Genomic DNA, 16,083 nt, shown 5'->3' with positions numbered 1-16,083 from the left:
CACCTTTGTCTTTTGTATTCTGATTTATCTCTCCTTGTTATAATTTTGCTTTCTGTATATCCTTTACAATATCTTTGGCTTACAAAAACTTGTGGACTATTTATGTCTGATTTAATTAGTCTATACATGTGCATATGCACTCTGCCTTCTAACCTTGTTCATGCCCATTGTTACTGCAAATATTAGTTGATTGGCTTTTATTGATGTACTTAATATTAATATCGTTATTTGGAAGACTTTGTTGGGAGAAAGGACCAAATTCTCAGCTAATATAAAAAAGAGGAGTTCTCAGGCATGTCAAGATGTCTCATCCTTATTCCTACCTATCCTTTTTTTTATTTTGAGTTATGAAACTATTGCCATGAGTAAGTGTTCGGCATTCACCCCACCACTATATGGTGGGTTCTTATATATGAGAAATAAATAATAGTATTCTCTCAAAAGAATACTGGCATTTGATATATATAGCCTATTGTTTTATTAACATTATTGATCAATTATAAAGAAGTATCCTGGGTTTTTTTTGGCAAATTGCACTGTCCTCCATGCTCATTATTCAGATAATACATGCATAAAATCTAATGTAAAAGTTACTCATAACTTCAGTGGCTTATAACAAAATACAGCAACTTACATAGGGCTTATCACCTTCTGAATATTATATCATTAAGTACTGTACATATTTTCTTTCTAGCGCCGTGTGGGAGCCGGTCAACAGGTTCTGAAGGAACAGTGTTATCACCAAACTACCCCAAAAACTATAGTGTTGGTCACAACTGTGTTTACTCTATTGCTGTTCCCAAGGAGTTTGGTAAGTAAGATTAGTTTCATTCTTACTGTTTCTTGCATACTTGCTGCTGCTTCTGCACTTATCTTTCTGGATACATTTCATAAGCATCATTTATGTTGACAAATATTCATACTGCATTTTAAAGAAACTTTTGAACGCTAATATTTCTCATTACAGATTTGATAAATTCGACATTATGCAGATGTTCTCTTGTTAATATCTGCATGCACACTTGCCTAAAAATATATATTTTTTAAGACAATACAATTTTGAAAGTAATTGTGGTTTGCCTAGTATTACTGTGCTTTGAAATGAGAAATATATTATGGATATGTCAGTGTTAAAGAGAATAGGTGAAATTTAGCATTGATGCAAGTTCATATTAATGATTGCTGTGATTCCACGCAAATGGAGGTACACCACAAATTACTGCTTCAGGGAAGGGTTGGGAGTTACACTGGCTTTAAATCTCCACAGCACACTCCTAATTTAGGGTTTGCTGATCTGTATAGAACCTGCCTTAGGGCCTTGTTTGAGTTAGAGCATCCTATCCCTTTCTACCTGTAGTCTGAGGTACTGCCCAAAATATTCACAGTATTGCAAATTGAGACCCCACTTCTGATATTTCCTCCGTGCCAGCGCTTGTAAGATTGCCCTTTGGTTATAGTTGGCTTCTGTCACTTTAGTGAAAGACAAGAGTATTCAGAGGAACACTTTCTGTTGAGATCCAGTGTTTTTAGGGCCTCTTTAAAATATCTTAGTCATAGAGTGACCACAGAGAGAGTGATGATTTCAGTCATAGAAACTTTCTGGTATACTGAACTCAATGACTGAAAAGAAAGATCAAGAGAAGGGGTGCTTAGTAGCCAGGTAGATAATGTGTGATATACAAATGTGGTCACTAGCCAGGACAAAGAGGGAAGTATATAGCTAAATTATGGATAAAGACGAAGTTGGAGTAAATCAAGAAGAAAAACAGATGACACAATAATTTATCAAGGTTGCAGCATACAGAATTTTATAGAAAACAGTAAGATAGGGATTAAATAGATCAAGTAATCATTATGGAATGCAGAAACTAAAATTTCTAGGTTGTTAAATTAAATTGTAGCTAAACTTCTCATGACTGAATTATGGTTTGATGGCTAATTTGTAGCAAATGAAAATTAAAAACATGTTCCTTGCAAATGTTCCTTGCTCTTTCAAGAGAACTGCTGTTAAAGGACAAAAAGAAACACTTACCTTCCTACTATCAGCAGTTGGTCCTGGTACATTAGGTTTGGAACATAGCAGGAGAAAGCCACAATCCATGTTTGCATCCTATCCACAAAACAGAGAATTTCTAGTTTCAATTATAAGGATTATTAGAGGATGCCTGATAGAAATACCATATATATTAATTGGAGTAAGACTATATAGTGAAGTTTAATGATAAGATGAAGAAGTTGAAAGAGTTACAGAAGGAAAAACAGAATTATGTGTAATTTTGGCTTTTTAATTTTTCATATTGTTCACATGACTAGTTCTATCTTACTTCTATCCAGTTTCAGCATATCTTGACATTGTAATAATTCATTAATATTTTATTTCTTCAAGCACGAGGAAATATTATGTACTTAGATTACATTTTCAATAGGAAAACAGTTACAATGTATGTGTGCATAATTCAAGTGTCTTCAAACAGGTCAGTTGTTGAAACAGAATATGAGATGATAGTTCAGTACATCTTTATCATTTCACTTTTAGATCCCTGAACAAGGACTTAATGCTTACATAGAAAAACTTTATCAAACTATTTTCTAACTGTAATAAGAGAAGTGGGAAATGGGCTATGAGAATGGTGGATGTGGAGGAGTTCCTTTAGATAAAACTATTTTCAAAACAATTTGCTTTCTCATAGGTTATGGTGACCATTAGGGTCCGGTCTTTGCTGGGGCAATCCCGTTTTATATACCTGCCCCAGATCTCCTGTTGGTCTGGTCATATGAACGCTACTTGTACAATAAGTATGTTTGATGTGGAATATCAGATTTCCATTTCAATGTGAAATATCATATCCAAACTATATGGTAAAGTCATGAATTTTAGTTCTGATATGTCATGTTTTCTAGTTTGTCCCAGCCCTAGGTCTACCTAGATTAACTGTACCTAATTTAAGCATTAAATCTAATGATACAAGCATGTACTAATGTAACAGGCAAAATTATGATTTTTAGTAAAAGTATTACCTACTTCAGTGCAGTAAAATTCCTGTTATTTGGCACAAGTAGGGAATGGGGGGTAGTGGATATCTAAAAGTGCTGGTTACCAAAGTCCAGCAGTTTTTGGCCAGACACGTAGCAGCAGGGGGCAGGGAGGAGGGGTGGTGGCAGCCACACGTGGAGAGGCTACAGCGCAGGATGGTGGGTGGCAGCATTGGCTGCCACATGCAAGCTTTCCTTTTCCCTGCCCCACCCCGTCCATGTCTGGCCAGCTGGCCAGACATTCCAGTTCATAGAGTGTTCTGGTTACTCAAATGTTGGATAACAGGCATTTTTTTACTGTATATAATATCATTAACAAAGTTTCTCTATGCTTACATGCCAATTTTAAGATCAGAAAAGATGCAAATGGAATGAAAAGTTACTAGTGCCTGGTACATTAGTGGTTTTTTGTTAGTCTACACAGTCAATGTTTTGCAGCTGCAATGGACACAAACCCGATAGTGGCAATCCCTTGAAATACATGACATCTTTTCATACAAATTAGGGTTCACCTGATATACTTAAAACATTTTATCTAGTTTTAGATAACACAGAGAGATTTACTATGCTTAAATTGTGGAATAGTAATCAATTTGCATCCTTTGTAGAACTGGAGTGAACTGGACCATACTCACTATGCAGATCACTTGCAGCTTCTGCTAACACAACATTTGTTCAAACAGATAAGCTACCAACATGCCAAAATGTGGATGACTACCCACACTGGGCCAGGTCTTTTCCCTCTGTTATGGTGCCAGGGTCATGCAAAAGAGCTAGAATCTAACTGCGGCTGATCAGCTAACAATGTCCTTAGGTCCCAGGATCTTGGAGTTCTTAGGATAGGCAGCTCCACATCAGTCACACCACTGTTGTCCCAACATAGGGACATGCCAGACAAAAAGGGGGATATTTTAGGGAACAGAGGGTACATCTATATGAAGCACTAAACACACAGTAGACTATAACTACTGTGCATTAGCATGTCATGGGAAAGACTGTGCTATTGCATTAATGCACAGTAGAATTAATCTACTGCATAGTAGCATCACTAAAAAGGCAAGCGCCGCTGTGATTATAGGTACTAAACTTAATGTACAGTGGGCACGTCTACACATGACTCTGTGTCTCCGGAGCAATGTGTTATGGTGATGTAGGGTCTGCCGACAAGAAGTGTGATGTCATAGCTACATCACTGTAGGAATGTGCTCCCTCATTATACTGCATTGCTATGATCAGGTAGCAGCTAAAAATAACAACATAGCAGATTTTACTGCACCAGCATCTAGTACTTCCAAATGCACATGTAGACATGTCCAGTGTGATGCAAAGTTCAAATGTAATCCACCAAGTTTCAGAAGGCACATAGTCCCTTAATTAGTTGGCATAAAATAATTGCATCTGCATCAGCTGTCTTGAGAATGAGGGTCTGTAAAATCTTTCTCACCCTGTTGCCAAGCAGACTTTGGTACATGAAAAAATCTCCCATTTGCTTGGTCACATTGAGTTGTAGTATAGAATTTATGAACTAGCATGTGCCTGTTAGTTCCATGGTACACACAGAAACCAGTTTTCTAATACTCAAGCACAATCACCCTTTTTCTATATGTGTAGATGTTTTGCTGATGAATTATAAGTACAAGTGTTGAATTACAGTACAAGTTATGCCATGTATTGTGCTTTTACTGTTCTATTATGATAAAGCACAAATAGTGATGTTAGCTGATTTAGCTTATTATTCTTTTGCATTGCTTTGTTAACAAGTATATGTCTCATACTAACCACCATTTAAACTTTGGGGGCTTCTGATCAATGTTGCATGTGTATGTGTTTATAGGAGTTCACTCATCCCACACATGCTCATCTAACTCTCCATTTGGTGCTTGTAACCAAATAGTACTTATCAGGAGATGTGGATGGCTCAAGATTTTTTTCATATTTTTTTCTGAAGAACTTGGATCTTAGTTTGAATTACATGTAATGTTTGAACTAAAATGTACCTTTGTGTCACATGTAAGTGGAATGATCTATCCTCACATGCAAACAGTTCACTTCTAGACCTAGGATAGGCATTCATAAAGCAGTATGCAATGCACTAGTGAAATTGTTGTTTTTTAAGCCATGGACATTTCCTTTTTATTCCCAGTGAATTCTGGTATTTTTATTAAAATGCAAAAGATGTTTGTCCAATCCTAGCTTTGTTTCCATCAATTTCAAGATTAAACTTTAGAACTACAAAAACTGTGGATCTTGACACGTCTCTATCTTCTTGCAGCTCCTGTTACAGTTCAAAGATGATAGTTTGTTAGACACAGATGTATACATATAGGCCAAGTACAGGCTTTACACATAAAATGGTATAGATTATTGGAAACCAGTCTATACCCATAATCGTACAGAAGTTCAAGGCACATAGACTGGTTTAAAAATGGAACACCCTAGTCTAAAATAGACCTTGATCGATGTGGTATCAGACTTAGTCATTTTAAGTTATACCGGTCTATTAAATTTCTGATCCAGAGCCATGCAGTTGTGAGCCAGGCTGGGCAGTGGCACCATGGCCAGGAAATTGGAGGCCCCCACTATTCCCCTCACTAGCTCAGGTCTGAGGGAGCCAGGGCCAGGCCCATGTGGCAGGGGTCTATGGTCCCCCACAACCTGGCCTCCATTGACAAGGGCAGAGAGGAGCCGGAGATGGGAGCCACACCAGCTGTCATGGCGGGGAGGGAAAGCTTCCACTGTGTGGCCTTGTCCCAGTCCAGTCCAGCCCTAAGCCAACAGATCTGCCCCCCCGCCCCCTTCTCTGGGTGCTGCTGACAGTCAGATGCTGGTGGGGGGCAGAGCTGTGGAGAGTAAAATTTAGATCACTTCTTCCTCAGGCCTTTTGAACGTTCTGTACTTAGCCATAGAGGAGCAGAATTCAGTTACTCTTTTTGCACCCAACTGGCCACTTACTCAGACACAGATGAAGTATTTTTGGCACTTATACACAGTTTACAATTTTATTCTCCCTGCAGTTTAGTCACAAAAGTATATATGAGCATACCATACAAGCTTATTCATTAAGTACTATGTACACAAGTACCGTAGTATGTCCCAGCAAAAAAAAAGCAAACAAAAAACAAAACAACCACCCCTCCCCCCCAGAAAAAACCCAGGGGGAATATTCTTCTGTGTTTTAGCGCAGGGGTGGGCAAAATATGGCCCGCGGGCCATATCTGATTCATGGAGGGGCTTTGTCTGGCCCATAGCAGGTCCCACCTGACCCAGGCATTGTATGACTGTGACGTGTTCTACCACCCACTAGGCAAGCAGCAGGGCTAGGGCAGCTCCATGGCTGGATTGTCTTTCTAGGTAGATCAGGCAGGGGCAGCTCCTTCCATCTGGCCCCAGCCCCACTGTACTGTGGGGACCTGTGCCCTGACCTGGCGTACCCTGCATCTGCTCCAGACTTGCCTGCTTGCACTAAATACCAGCAATAACAGATAGATAGATAGATAGATAGATAGATAGATAGATAGATAGATAGATAGATAGATATACATTTTTTTTTGGTCGAGTTCCAAGATGGCAAACCCCATTCCCAAACAGAGTACTTCTAGGGTGAGGGTCACGACTTCTGGTGGCAAAAGTCAGGGGTTAGGGGATGGGACTTCCCATCCCAAAATGGTGACCAGGGGCAGGGCTCCTGTCGAGGGGCGGGTCTACCCTTGCAGCCCTCAACAGCTTGCCAAAATTCATTACGTGGACCTCCAGCCAAATAATTGGCTGTCCCTGTTTTAGCCCTGACAGCTGAGTGATTAGGGCATCTGCTCAGAAACAAGGATTTGTCAGATAACAGGTCAGGTGTTATTTGTTCCCCTGTCTAGCTCTTCTCCTGAAGCAGAGTCTTTGCCTCTTCTATTTATCATTCACTAGATAGATGGAGAGCTGTGGGAGAGGGGGTTCTGCTCCATTGGGAGCAAGGGTCCAGGCTAGAACCAGGCCTGCTCTCTTCTGTTTCAGGGAGCCACATGGCTGCTATTTTGTGTGCATCCTAGTGACCCCACATATCCTCTCTCAGCTGCCACAGAGGTTCAGCTTCAAATTGAATGCTAGAATGGGGCCTGTAGTTTAAGTTCTGTGTTCAGAAGTTGTAGTAAAACAGGTTCAAGCTCCCTCTCAGTGAACAGGGGGCCTAAGACCTAGGTTTCCTGCTTTCTGGCCAAGTGCCCTACTCAAGGGAGGATCCAAAAGGAGTGCAGAGACATGGTTACTCCTCGCTGTTCAACTGGACCTGCCACAGGAGCCTCTGAGAACCATTTTAAAGTCCAAAAAACATGTAAGAATACCCACCCTCCCCTCTGTTCTCAAAGGCATATTCCCTGTGCCCCACTTCCCTCTCCTGCTGCTTTCTCTGCTGTCCTGGGAGTAGGGGAACCTTCTAAGCAGCTCTTGTCTGCTCTGGCCAGGCTGCGTGGAGGCTTGGCTCAGCTGGAAACTTCATCAGCAACAGCAGGAGCAGCAATGGGAGGGGAGAGCGGAGGTTGGGGGATCACGGAGGAGAAGAGAATGGGATTCTTAAATGCTTTGGGTACTTTAAAGGAAGTCCCCAGAGGCTCTCACAATGTGGCCTGCCTGCACTGGGGGGAGAGGGGGTGCAGCCACCCCTGCAGCACAGGTGGCTGCTCCTGCACCCCCTTTTGCCAAATCCTGTATCCGCACATGGCCCTAACCACTTAACTATTGAGCTAAAACAGAGAAGGATCCTCCTTCTGTCTAATACCCGCTAGTCAGGGGTCAATATAGAATATTATCATTTAACTACACATATTTTATGAAAATGTATAATGCTGTGTCTGCTTGACCAATGCATTGCTGACTGTATAAATAGGATCCATGTGAATGCTTATTCATTCATACTACGGCTGCATCCAGGTGAGCATAGACGTTTGGCTCCGTAGAGACAACTAGCAGTGGGACACCTTGTGTCACGCTGCTAGTTGTCCCCAGCGAATGCCCATGTCATGCGCCCTCTGGCACATGGCAGGTTACTCCAGGTGGGGCAGGGGAGGCTGCAGCCAGCAGCAGCCTTACCTGAGTTCCTGAGGGTTGGGGAAGCTGTAGCTGTGTCGCTTTTGCAGCTTGGAGCCTGGCTGGCAGCTGGAGTGTGGTTCCGGCCAGCCAGGCACTCGTTTTGAGCAGTGCACACTTTCCCTGTGTGCACCACCCCACTTCTTTCTGCAATGTTTTTTTTGACCCCTTGATCTCCAGGGGTCAAAAAAGCCCAGCGCGGGAAATGCCTGAATGCGCGGTATGCGGCACCACAGATGGATCTGCAGCACCACATACCACACGGCTGTGCTCATCTGGATGCAGCCTACATGGGTAACAGAATGGCAAACTGCATGTAAGTAGCAAAAATGCCACTTACAGGGCTGGGAAATGGTCATTTAGGCATGCAAAGTGAAATACAACATGGTACTTAAAGTCTGTTGACAATAGAAAATGTGTAGTTTGAGAAATATTTCCAAGAAATGTGGATAATGTTGGCCATCTTTGTAATAGTTTCATTTTTAGGATATTTCTAGGTATTTGCAATTGAAAAGAGGGGATAAGGGCAGGAAAGTGCCCACTTAGCACAAGGAGAGTGGGTGACTGGTGCACAGTTTTTTTTCAAGCCATTCGGGTGACTGCTATTTATCATTTCACCTCCTTTCTGTCGGCTACCCCACCCCTACCAGCTTGGCTTCTAACATTCCAGATAGCTGAGTAGTTTCTAATAGCTTCCTTTAAAAGGAAACAAAATAAAACATACCTTGTAGAGATATGTTTGTTTTTTAACCCTATGACCTCTTGGAGAAATACCTGGGTTTCATTTTTATCTGAACCCCCCCCCCAAAACTGCCTCCAAATTTTAGGCATATTTATTGACTTGAGATCTAGGAATGCACATAATTAATGTATTTGCTCCAACTGTTAACATTTAACTGTTAATGTTTCTAATATATCACATTACATTCAAATGTAATTTCATAAAATAGCTACTCACAATTGTAATGTGGAGAGGTTTTTTTGAGGCTTTGGGGTGAAAATGGGTTATATATTTTCTTTTTTAATTTTGGGTCTATTTAGATATTTAGATAGAAGACCTATCTAAATAAAAAAGACTTAGATAGAAGACCTTGCATTAATCTATGCGTCTTCTTCAATGACCATTTCAAGGTCTTTACACATTGATTTTATACAGAGAACTCACCACAAAAAGAGCTCATTAGAGATCCTGATCTGTCAGTTTAAACACAGACCATGAATTTAGTCTTGAACTCAAATCTGAACATGGATTGGAACACCATTATAGCTTCCCACTATTAAATACTGAGTTAACCTGATCCTACCCTCATATTTTATTGCTATACTTGTTAGGAGTGCTCTAAAAACAAAATCTGCTCATAGATTTTCAGGCAGCATGGCAAAACGATACCAAACAAGATGTTCAAAGGTCAGCTGTAGAGAAAAGAAATATCAGTCTAGCCATGTTGGTGAGCAGAAATAATTCAGAACCATTTACCTTGTAGAGTCCCAAGAGGCCTCTATATCTAAGGCAACTGTGTAACTCTTTTCTCGTAGTCTTTTTTATAGTGAGTGGTAAGAGGCAGGGTTAATACTCATGGGGTGGGGGTGGGGGGACAGAGAAAAGGAGAAACTTTGAGTAAAAAATAGGAACAATTAAGATGTCTGCTGAACAATACTGCCTTATATTTCCTATATGACGTGGAGAATTCTCATAGAGGACAACTTAAACAAATTAAACCAATGTTAATACAGAGGGGGAAAAATGCAAAAGCATACTGGATATGTAGAAGCAATAGATATTTTAACCAAAATATGGGGCTGGAGAAGTGTTTGATGGAACGAAAAGAAAAACTATTTCATGTGGAGTTTTCTGCTTTTCATGGCTAAATTTCTATGGAAAAATCACTGCACTGTAGCCTTTTTTCAATGTTTCATTATTCTGTCATGCAGAATCACAGCTGCAATATTTCATACCATGACAGGTTTAAGCTAGAAGATAAATGATTCACAAAAGCACACAGCATGCCACAGGCAAAGTCTTTTGTAAACACGGAAGACTCATCATCTCTGACATTCTCCTACTGGTATTTCAAACGGTGTAATGATGCCTAATTGTTTAATACTGAAATCCAGCACTGGTTACAATTAAAATGCAGATGTTTTATATTTTGTCCTGTTTTGCTGACTCGCACAATTTAATTTGCATGGTTTGCATTTAACAGTACAGTTTATGTTTGCATTTTAAAATCATCTAATAATTAGCAAAACAGAGGAAAGTCTATCTCAAATAGCCTGAGAGGGAATGGCATTTTCTTTTGTTGGAACAGTAAGAAACATTGTGCACTGTACAACAGAAAGATGTAGGCATATTTTATCAGGCATGTTAGAAGGGGAGGGAGAAAATCACCCTGAATGGCTAATTCCAAATCTATTACTGAAATCAGCCTTTAAAAAAAATATATCTTGAATCCTAAAAGGCATATGTGTAACTGGGAATTATCCAAATTCAATGGGGAATTGATATTTTCCATTTCTGTTGAAAAATACAGTATTCTTTTTAACTGAATAGTGCTGCTAGCAGCACTCAATATATGTTTGTGATATCAGGTAATATGTGTTTCTAATATTAGGTAAAAATACATCAGTTTTTGTTAGAGTTGGCCACTGCTGTGTTTTTAGTTCCTCAAAGAAGTAAAGGCAGAAATTAAGTGTCTCTCAACTTTTATTCAGTTCCAGGAGGACAGTAACGGTCCATGCTTAATTGTGTCCATAATTATCTTACTGTCATACTGTCTGGCAGTTTCTTAGCTTCTTTGCTTCCCCAAGATTTTTGAGTTATCAAATGGTTCCCCAGGATTTTTTAGATATTGTTATGCACCACCTGAAATTGCTCTGCATAAGGAAGCAAAGGATAAAAAATAGGGAGGCCAGCAACAACTAATTTATGAGAACAGTCTTGAAAAGATTTATTTTTTAAAACTGTAAGGTGCAAGTATGACTTTTATTCTGCCAGCTGAGCTGAACATAGAGCAAATAATCTTGTCAACACATATTTTCCCTGTTAGACACTTCATTGAGTCTGGAATCTGTGGATGGTTTAAAAGCCACGTTATGCTAGAGTTATTTCAGCAGTGATTCTTTTTCTTTCAACTTCAGTTCTCATTTTCAAAGGTAAAACCAGGGGTGTCAATAGCTGATTAAGCAGCAGAACCTCTTAACTAACTCCAATAAGTAGAGAACGGGAACTAAAATTAATTGCATTAACATGGCATATATGATTTTCTGGACTTCTCTCCTTTAGCACATTTGCATGATCTTTCTTTCATTTAAGAAACCTTTCAGACATTCACTGGTGGAGACTTTCAAAGTAATGCAGGGTATTTAGCCAATACATATTCTATTAACATTAAAAGGAGATGTCTGGTTGTGCCCCTGCAAAGCTTTGAATATTTCAACTGCATGCTCTTTGAACTTCAATATTCTACTTGATGGAGTATTTGTGGACTTTGCTCTGCATTTTTCTAATACTTTATGACTCAGTCCTAAATTGTGCTGAGCATCCTTAACTCGCATTGACACTTATAGAGGATGATCTGAAATATTGTTCATTTATGCTAACATAGATGAGTATGTCCAAACTTACTTTCTTTAATTAGAAGTTATACCAACAAAGTCAACTGAACTTTCCGAAAGAATAAGGTAAACAAAATCTCATTTATTGTCAAAACGACCACCACTCATTCATAAAGTATTATTATACATTGTATTCTATAGCTTAATTCTTGTCTGAACAACTTTATAAAACTTCACAGTATCACATCCATCACAATAGGAAGGAATGACAGTTTCTTCAAATTTCTTGGGTTCTATTTCCAACTCTGCCAAAGAAATAAAACGGTCTTAAGAAATTTGTATCTTTGTTTAGTGATATAAATTTTGTCCTACTTCACAGCAACATTGTGGTGATTACTTCAAAACTTACCTAAAGTCTTCTTTCAGTATTTGTAGAACAGCTGTGTGTATACACAAAATAATACCGGTTATTAAAAATATTAGTAATTATTTATATGGGTAATACTGTTAGTCTAAATATGATTATAGCATTTTTCCCTTTCAGTTTTAATAATATTGTTTCTCCATGACTGTTGCCATTTTATTCTCTTTTTATACAGTATACCATATCAACCACCTTAAAGTTCTTTGGTCTGGTTTTGTGCACAGCACTGATAAATAAAGTGTGGGATGTTGTCTTTAGAAGACTGCAATGTTGAGGTCATACTCACTCTCGCATATCACTGATGACTACTTTAGAAGGTTATTACTAGGCATGTGCAAAGTGGGCATTATTTGATTCGGATGCAGGTTCGGCCTGGTTCGGGGGACAGTGATTCGATTCGCTGATTCGGATCACTGTCCCAATTCGATTCGGCCAAATCTGAATTTGAAGATTCAATTCTGATGTGAAGAATCAGTAATTTGGCCATAGATACAACTTTTTATGTTTTTTCTGCGTACCTGAAGGTAGCAGGTGCGACTCGTGAATGCTGAGATGGTGGGGTGGATGGAGTGTTCTGGATGGAGTACTTTTGGTCCACTTTTGGGTCTGCCACTGAGCACACAGGGACCCTCCCCCCCCCCATGTTCCCTTGGGATGCTCCATCTGCCCCATCTCAGCATTCATGAGCCATGCCTGGGACCTCAAGGTACGTAGAAAAAACATATAAAGCTGTGTCTATGGCCGAATCATCAAATCTTTCCGAATCTATCTGAATTGATTTTGAGGCTTCTGATTCAATTTGGAGAGATTAATGGGTCTCCTAATTCGATTCAGATTCAGAGATTGGGCTGCTGAATTGGGCTGAATCTCTTCCAAATCCAATCAGTGACTGAAGCTTTGCACACCCCGAATTTCTACTGCCCATATAACTGATTTAAGCAGTATTGATTTGTTGTTATAATAAGCTTACCCATCACCTATGCAACTTTCTTTTTTAATCCCTTTTTGCAAATTTCCTCGGGTATAGTTTGGATGTTGCTGGTGACTTTAATTTTCTCCGTCATATTTCCCTTTCTTTCTTTCCATTAGATTAAAGTGCATTTACTTTGCGTTAGGTTCACTAAATTATTGGTGCTAATGTTCAGGTACAAATCCTAATTAGAACTGAGATGCCTTAGAGGTGGGTGCTGATTTCTTTGTAAAACAAGATCGCTGATGTTTTAAGTAGTATCATTAGCATATGTTTACATTGCATTAATGACAAAATGAAAACCAAGAGAAACCTCGGTGTTCTAGGTGATGTGTGAACTTGTAAAAAATGCCAGTCTCTGCCTCAAAGGTCTGTCTAAGACAAGACACAGATGGTTGATGAAACAAACCATTGGGACAAGCTGGAATAAAGAACTTGGGATAATAAAATAGGGAGATGATTCCAGAGTTAACACTTGGTTAGACAATTGAGTTTAAGTTACTTTAAAACTTGATTTTGTAGTGGTGGTAGTAGTAGTAATGATAAAAATAATAATAACAACAATAATATTAATGGCAAAAATAAAGTATGAGAACATGTATATTGTGTGAAGTTTGAATTTCTCATAATGGTTTATTTAAATGAATTGATGCCAAGAGAACGAAATTGGTTTAAAAATTAGCTGTCTTTGGCAAGTTTTGACCAAATTGTCTCATTTTTCTTTATACCCATTCATCAAAAAGTCTTGTTTGGTCTTTTGCCACACTGTTGATCCTATTTTACTGATTTCTAGAATATCTTATTACAATTAATCACAATATTGTATTTGTGATAGGTCTGCCCAAGTCATGCTGCTGAATTTGATGATAAGTTGTAGGAGCAAAGGAGGGAGAGGGAGAGAGAGTGACTCTCTCTCTCTTTACCCTGTGCCTCTGTGGCCTAATGGAGAGTTCCCAGAGCTAGGGAGGATGAGAACAGGAATTTAAAATTTCAGGACTAACTGCTGTTTAAGTTTCTATTAAGTTTACTACTCTTGATATTAATTTATCTGGACTCTGTGGCCCAGGGACTTGTATAACCAGCTAGGGACCAAGAAGCTGTGAAATCAAGCCTGGGGTTGTGGCTGTGAGCCTCTGAGGTGGGAATTGCCATGCTTGTGGGTTTCAGAAATTGTTATGAGCCAACAATGTGCCTCTGTTGCTAAGAAGGCTAATGGCATACTGGGCTGGATTGGTAGCAGTGTTGCCAGAAGATCAAGGGAAGTAATTATTCCCCTCTATTCACACTGGTGAGGCCTCATCCTGAGTACTGTGTCCAGTTTTGGGCTCTGCACTACAGAAAGGATGTGGAAAAATTGAAGAGAGTCCAGTGGAGGGCAATGAAAATGGTTGGAAGCTAAGGCACATGACTTATGGGGAAAGACTGAGGGGGCTGGGCTTATTTAGTCTAGAGAAGAGAAGGCTGAGAAAGAATTTAATAGCAGCCTTCAACTACCTGAAAGGGGGTTCTGAGCAGGATGGAGCTAGACTGTTCTCAGGGGTGGCTGATGACAGAACAAGGAGGGATGGTTTCAAGTTGCAGCAAGGAAAGTTTAGGTTAGATATTAGGAAGAACTTTCTCACTGGGAGGATAGCAAAGCACTGGAACAAGTTACCTAGGGAGCTTGTGGAATCTCCATCCTTGGAGGTTTTTAAGACCTAGCCAAACAAAGCCTTGGCTGGGATAATAGAGTTGGGGCTGGTCCTGCTTTGAGTAGCAAGTTGGACTAGATAGTCTCCTGAGGTCCCTTCCAACTTAATTTTCTACGATTCAAAGGTTCTATCCCAACATAGAAGAGAGTTGGGAAAAATCAAATGAATCCTTCCTCCTACCAGCTTTTTAAATAAATTATCTGAGAGCTGCTTCATGGTTACTGTTGCTGCAGTCCTATTTCTCTGATGTGAGAAACTGCAATCAAGTTGACTTTGGGTGCATCTACATGTGTCCCTGACAGCACATTTGGTACTGTGCAGTTATTTAGTACTTGCTAAATCAATGAGCTACTTCTCAGTCCTAGGGGCACATGAGTCATTTTTTACCCTACTGCACAGTAGTGGTGGCATCACAGTTAGTGCCCACCGATGCTACATCACTGTAGCAATGAGCTACAGCACCATAACATCTCGTGTAGATGCACCCTAGGTAACACTTCCTTTCAGAGCAAATGGGCCTTGTTACACAGTAATTTTCAGTGACTTCTGGAGCTCTTAAGCCCTGGATTGTCCACAAATGAACACCTTTAAAGTGGTTTTAAGCACCCATTATGTGGCTCAAAATTATGCCACTCCAGGCCAGGATTATCAATGATCCACACTACCCAGCTCCTGTTCCATAAAGGTGTGGTCACTCCTTACAGCTGTGCTGCCCCTGTTGAAGTCCTACAAATACCAGGTTCTCTTACACACCTACTCACAAAGCAGAGGTAGAAGCCTGTCCTGGCTCACCAGCTCTCTATGGCGACTCACAGCTACAGCTATTAGTCCTGCCCCTGCTCACCAGGCCTCTACTGGCAACTCACAGCTTTGCAGGTGGGAGACAGTCACTAAGGGTGTGACTGGTCCAAATTCCAAGCTAGCACTAATACCAATCAACATTTTGTGCAGTCCACAGCATAAGATAAATATGAGTCTCAGTGATGAAGCATTGTAAGACATTGTTAGCAGTGCTTTTCAAATTATTGGATCTTTTCTTTCAGATAATAATACCCAGAGGCTCTCAATTAGGAATAAGGCTCCATTAAGGAATAAGGCTCCATTAAGCTAGCTTTGTACAAACACTTCTGGTCAGTATGACCAGAGGGATATGGAAAATGGTACTAATAAGAAATGTTAAAACCCTCAAAGAAGTGTAAAGCATTTTTATTTCTTAATATATGGCAATATGGGCTGGTAAATATTTTCAGTGTACAGCATAAGTGACAAAGCAGTTTAGGTGTTTAAGTTCATTACATAAATGAACTCTTAGAATTCGTTTCACTTTGGTCTCACACAGA

At 39.8% G+C, this 16,083-nt stretch overlaps 1 protein-coding gene across 1 annotated transcript in view; it reads left to right on the top strand.

Annotated features, from left to right (window-relative positions):
• The first annotated feature begins 361 nt into the window (after positions 1-361).
• LOC109298975 (CUB and sushi domain-containing protein 3-like) overlaps positions 362-16,083 on the top strand; it is a 290,449-nt gene continuing 274,727 nt past the window's right edge. Inside the window, exons 1-2 of the mRNA XM_019519415.1 lie at positions 362-365; positions 695-811. Coding sequence (XP_019374960.1) covers positions 362-365; positions 695-811 — 121 coding nt within the window. The remainder of the gene's footprint in view (positions 366-694; positions 812-16,083) is intronic.

The sequence above is a fragment of the Gavialis gangeticus genome, unplaced genomic scaffold (genome assembly GCF_001723915.1).
Source record: "Gavialis gangeticus isolate Ggan-Ray unplaced genomic scaffold, GavGan_comp1, whole genome shotgun sequence".
Taxonomy (NCBI): Eukaryota; Metazoa; Chordata; order Crocodylia; family Gavialidae; genus Gavialis; species Gavialis gangeticus.
The sequence above is the reverse complement of the archived record's forward strand: the minus strand, read 5'-3'. Positions and strand labels throughout refer to the sequence as shown.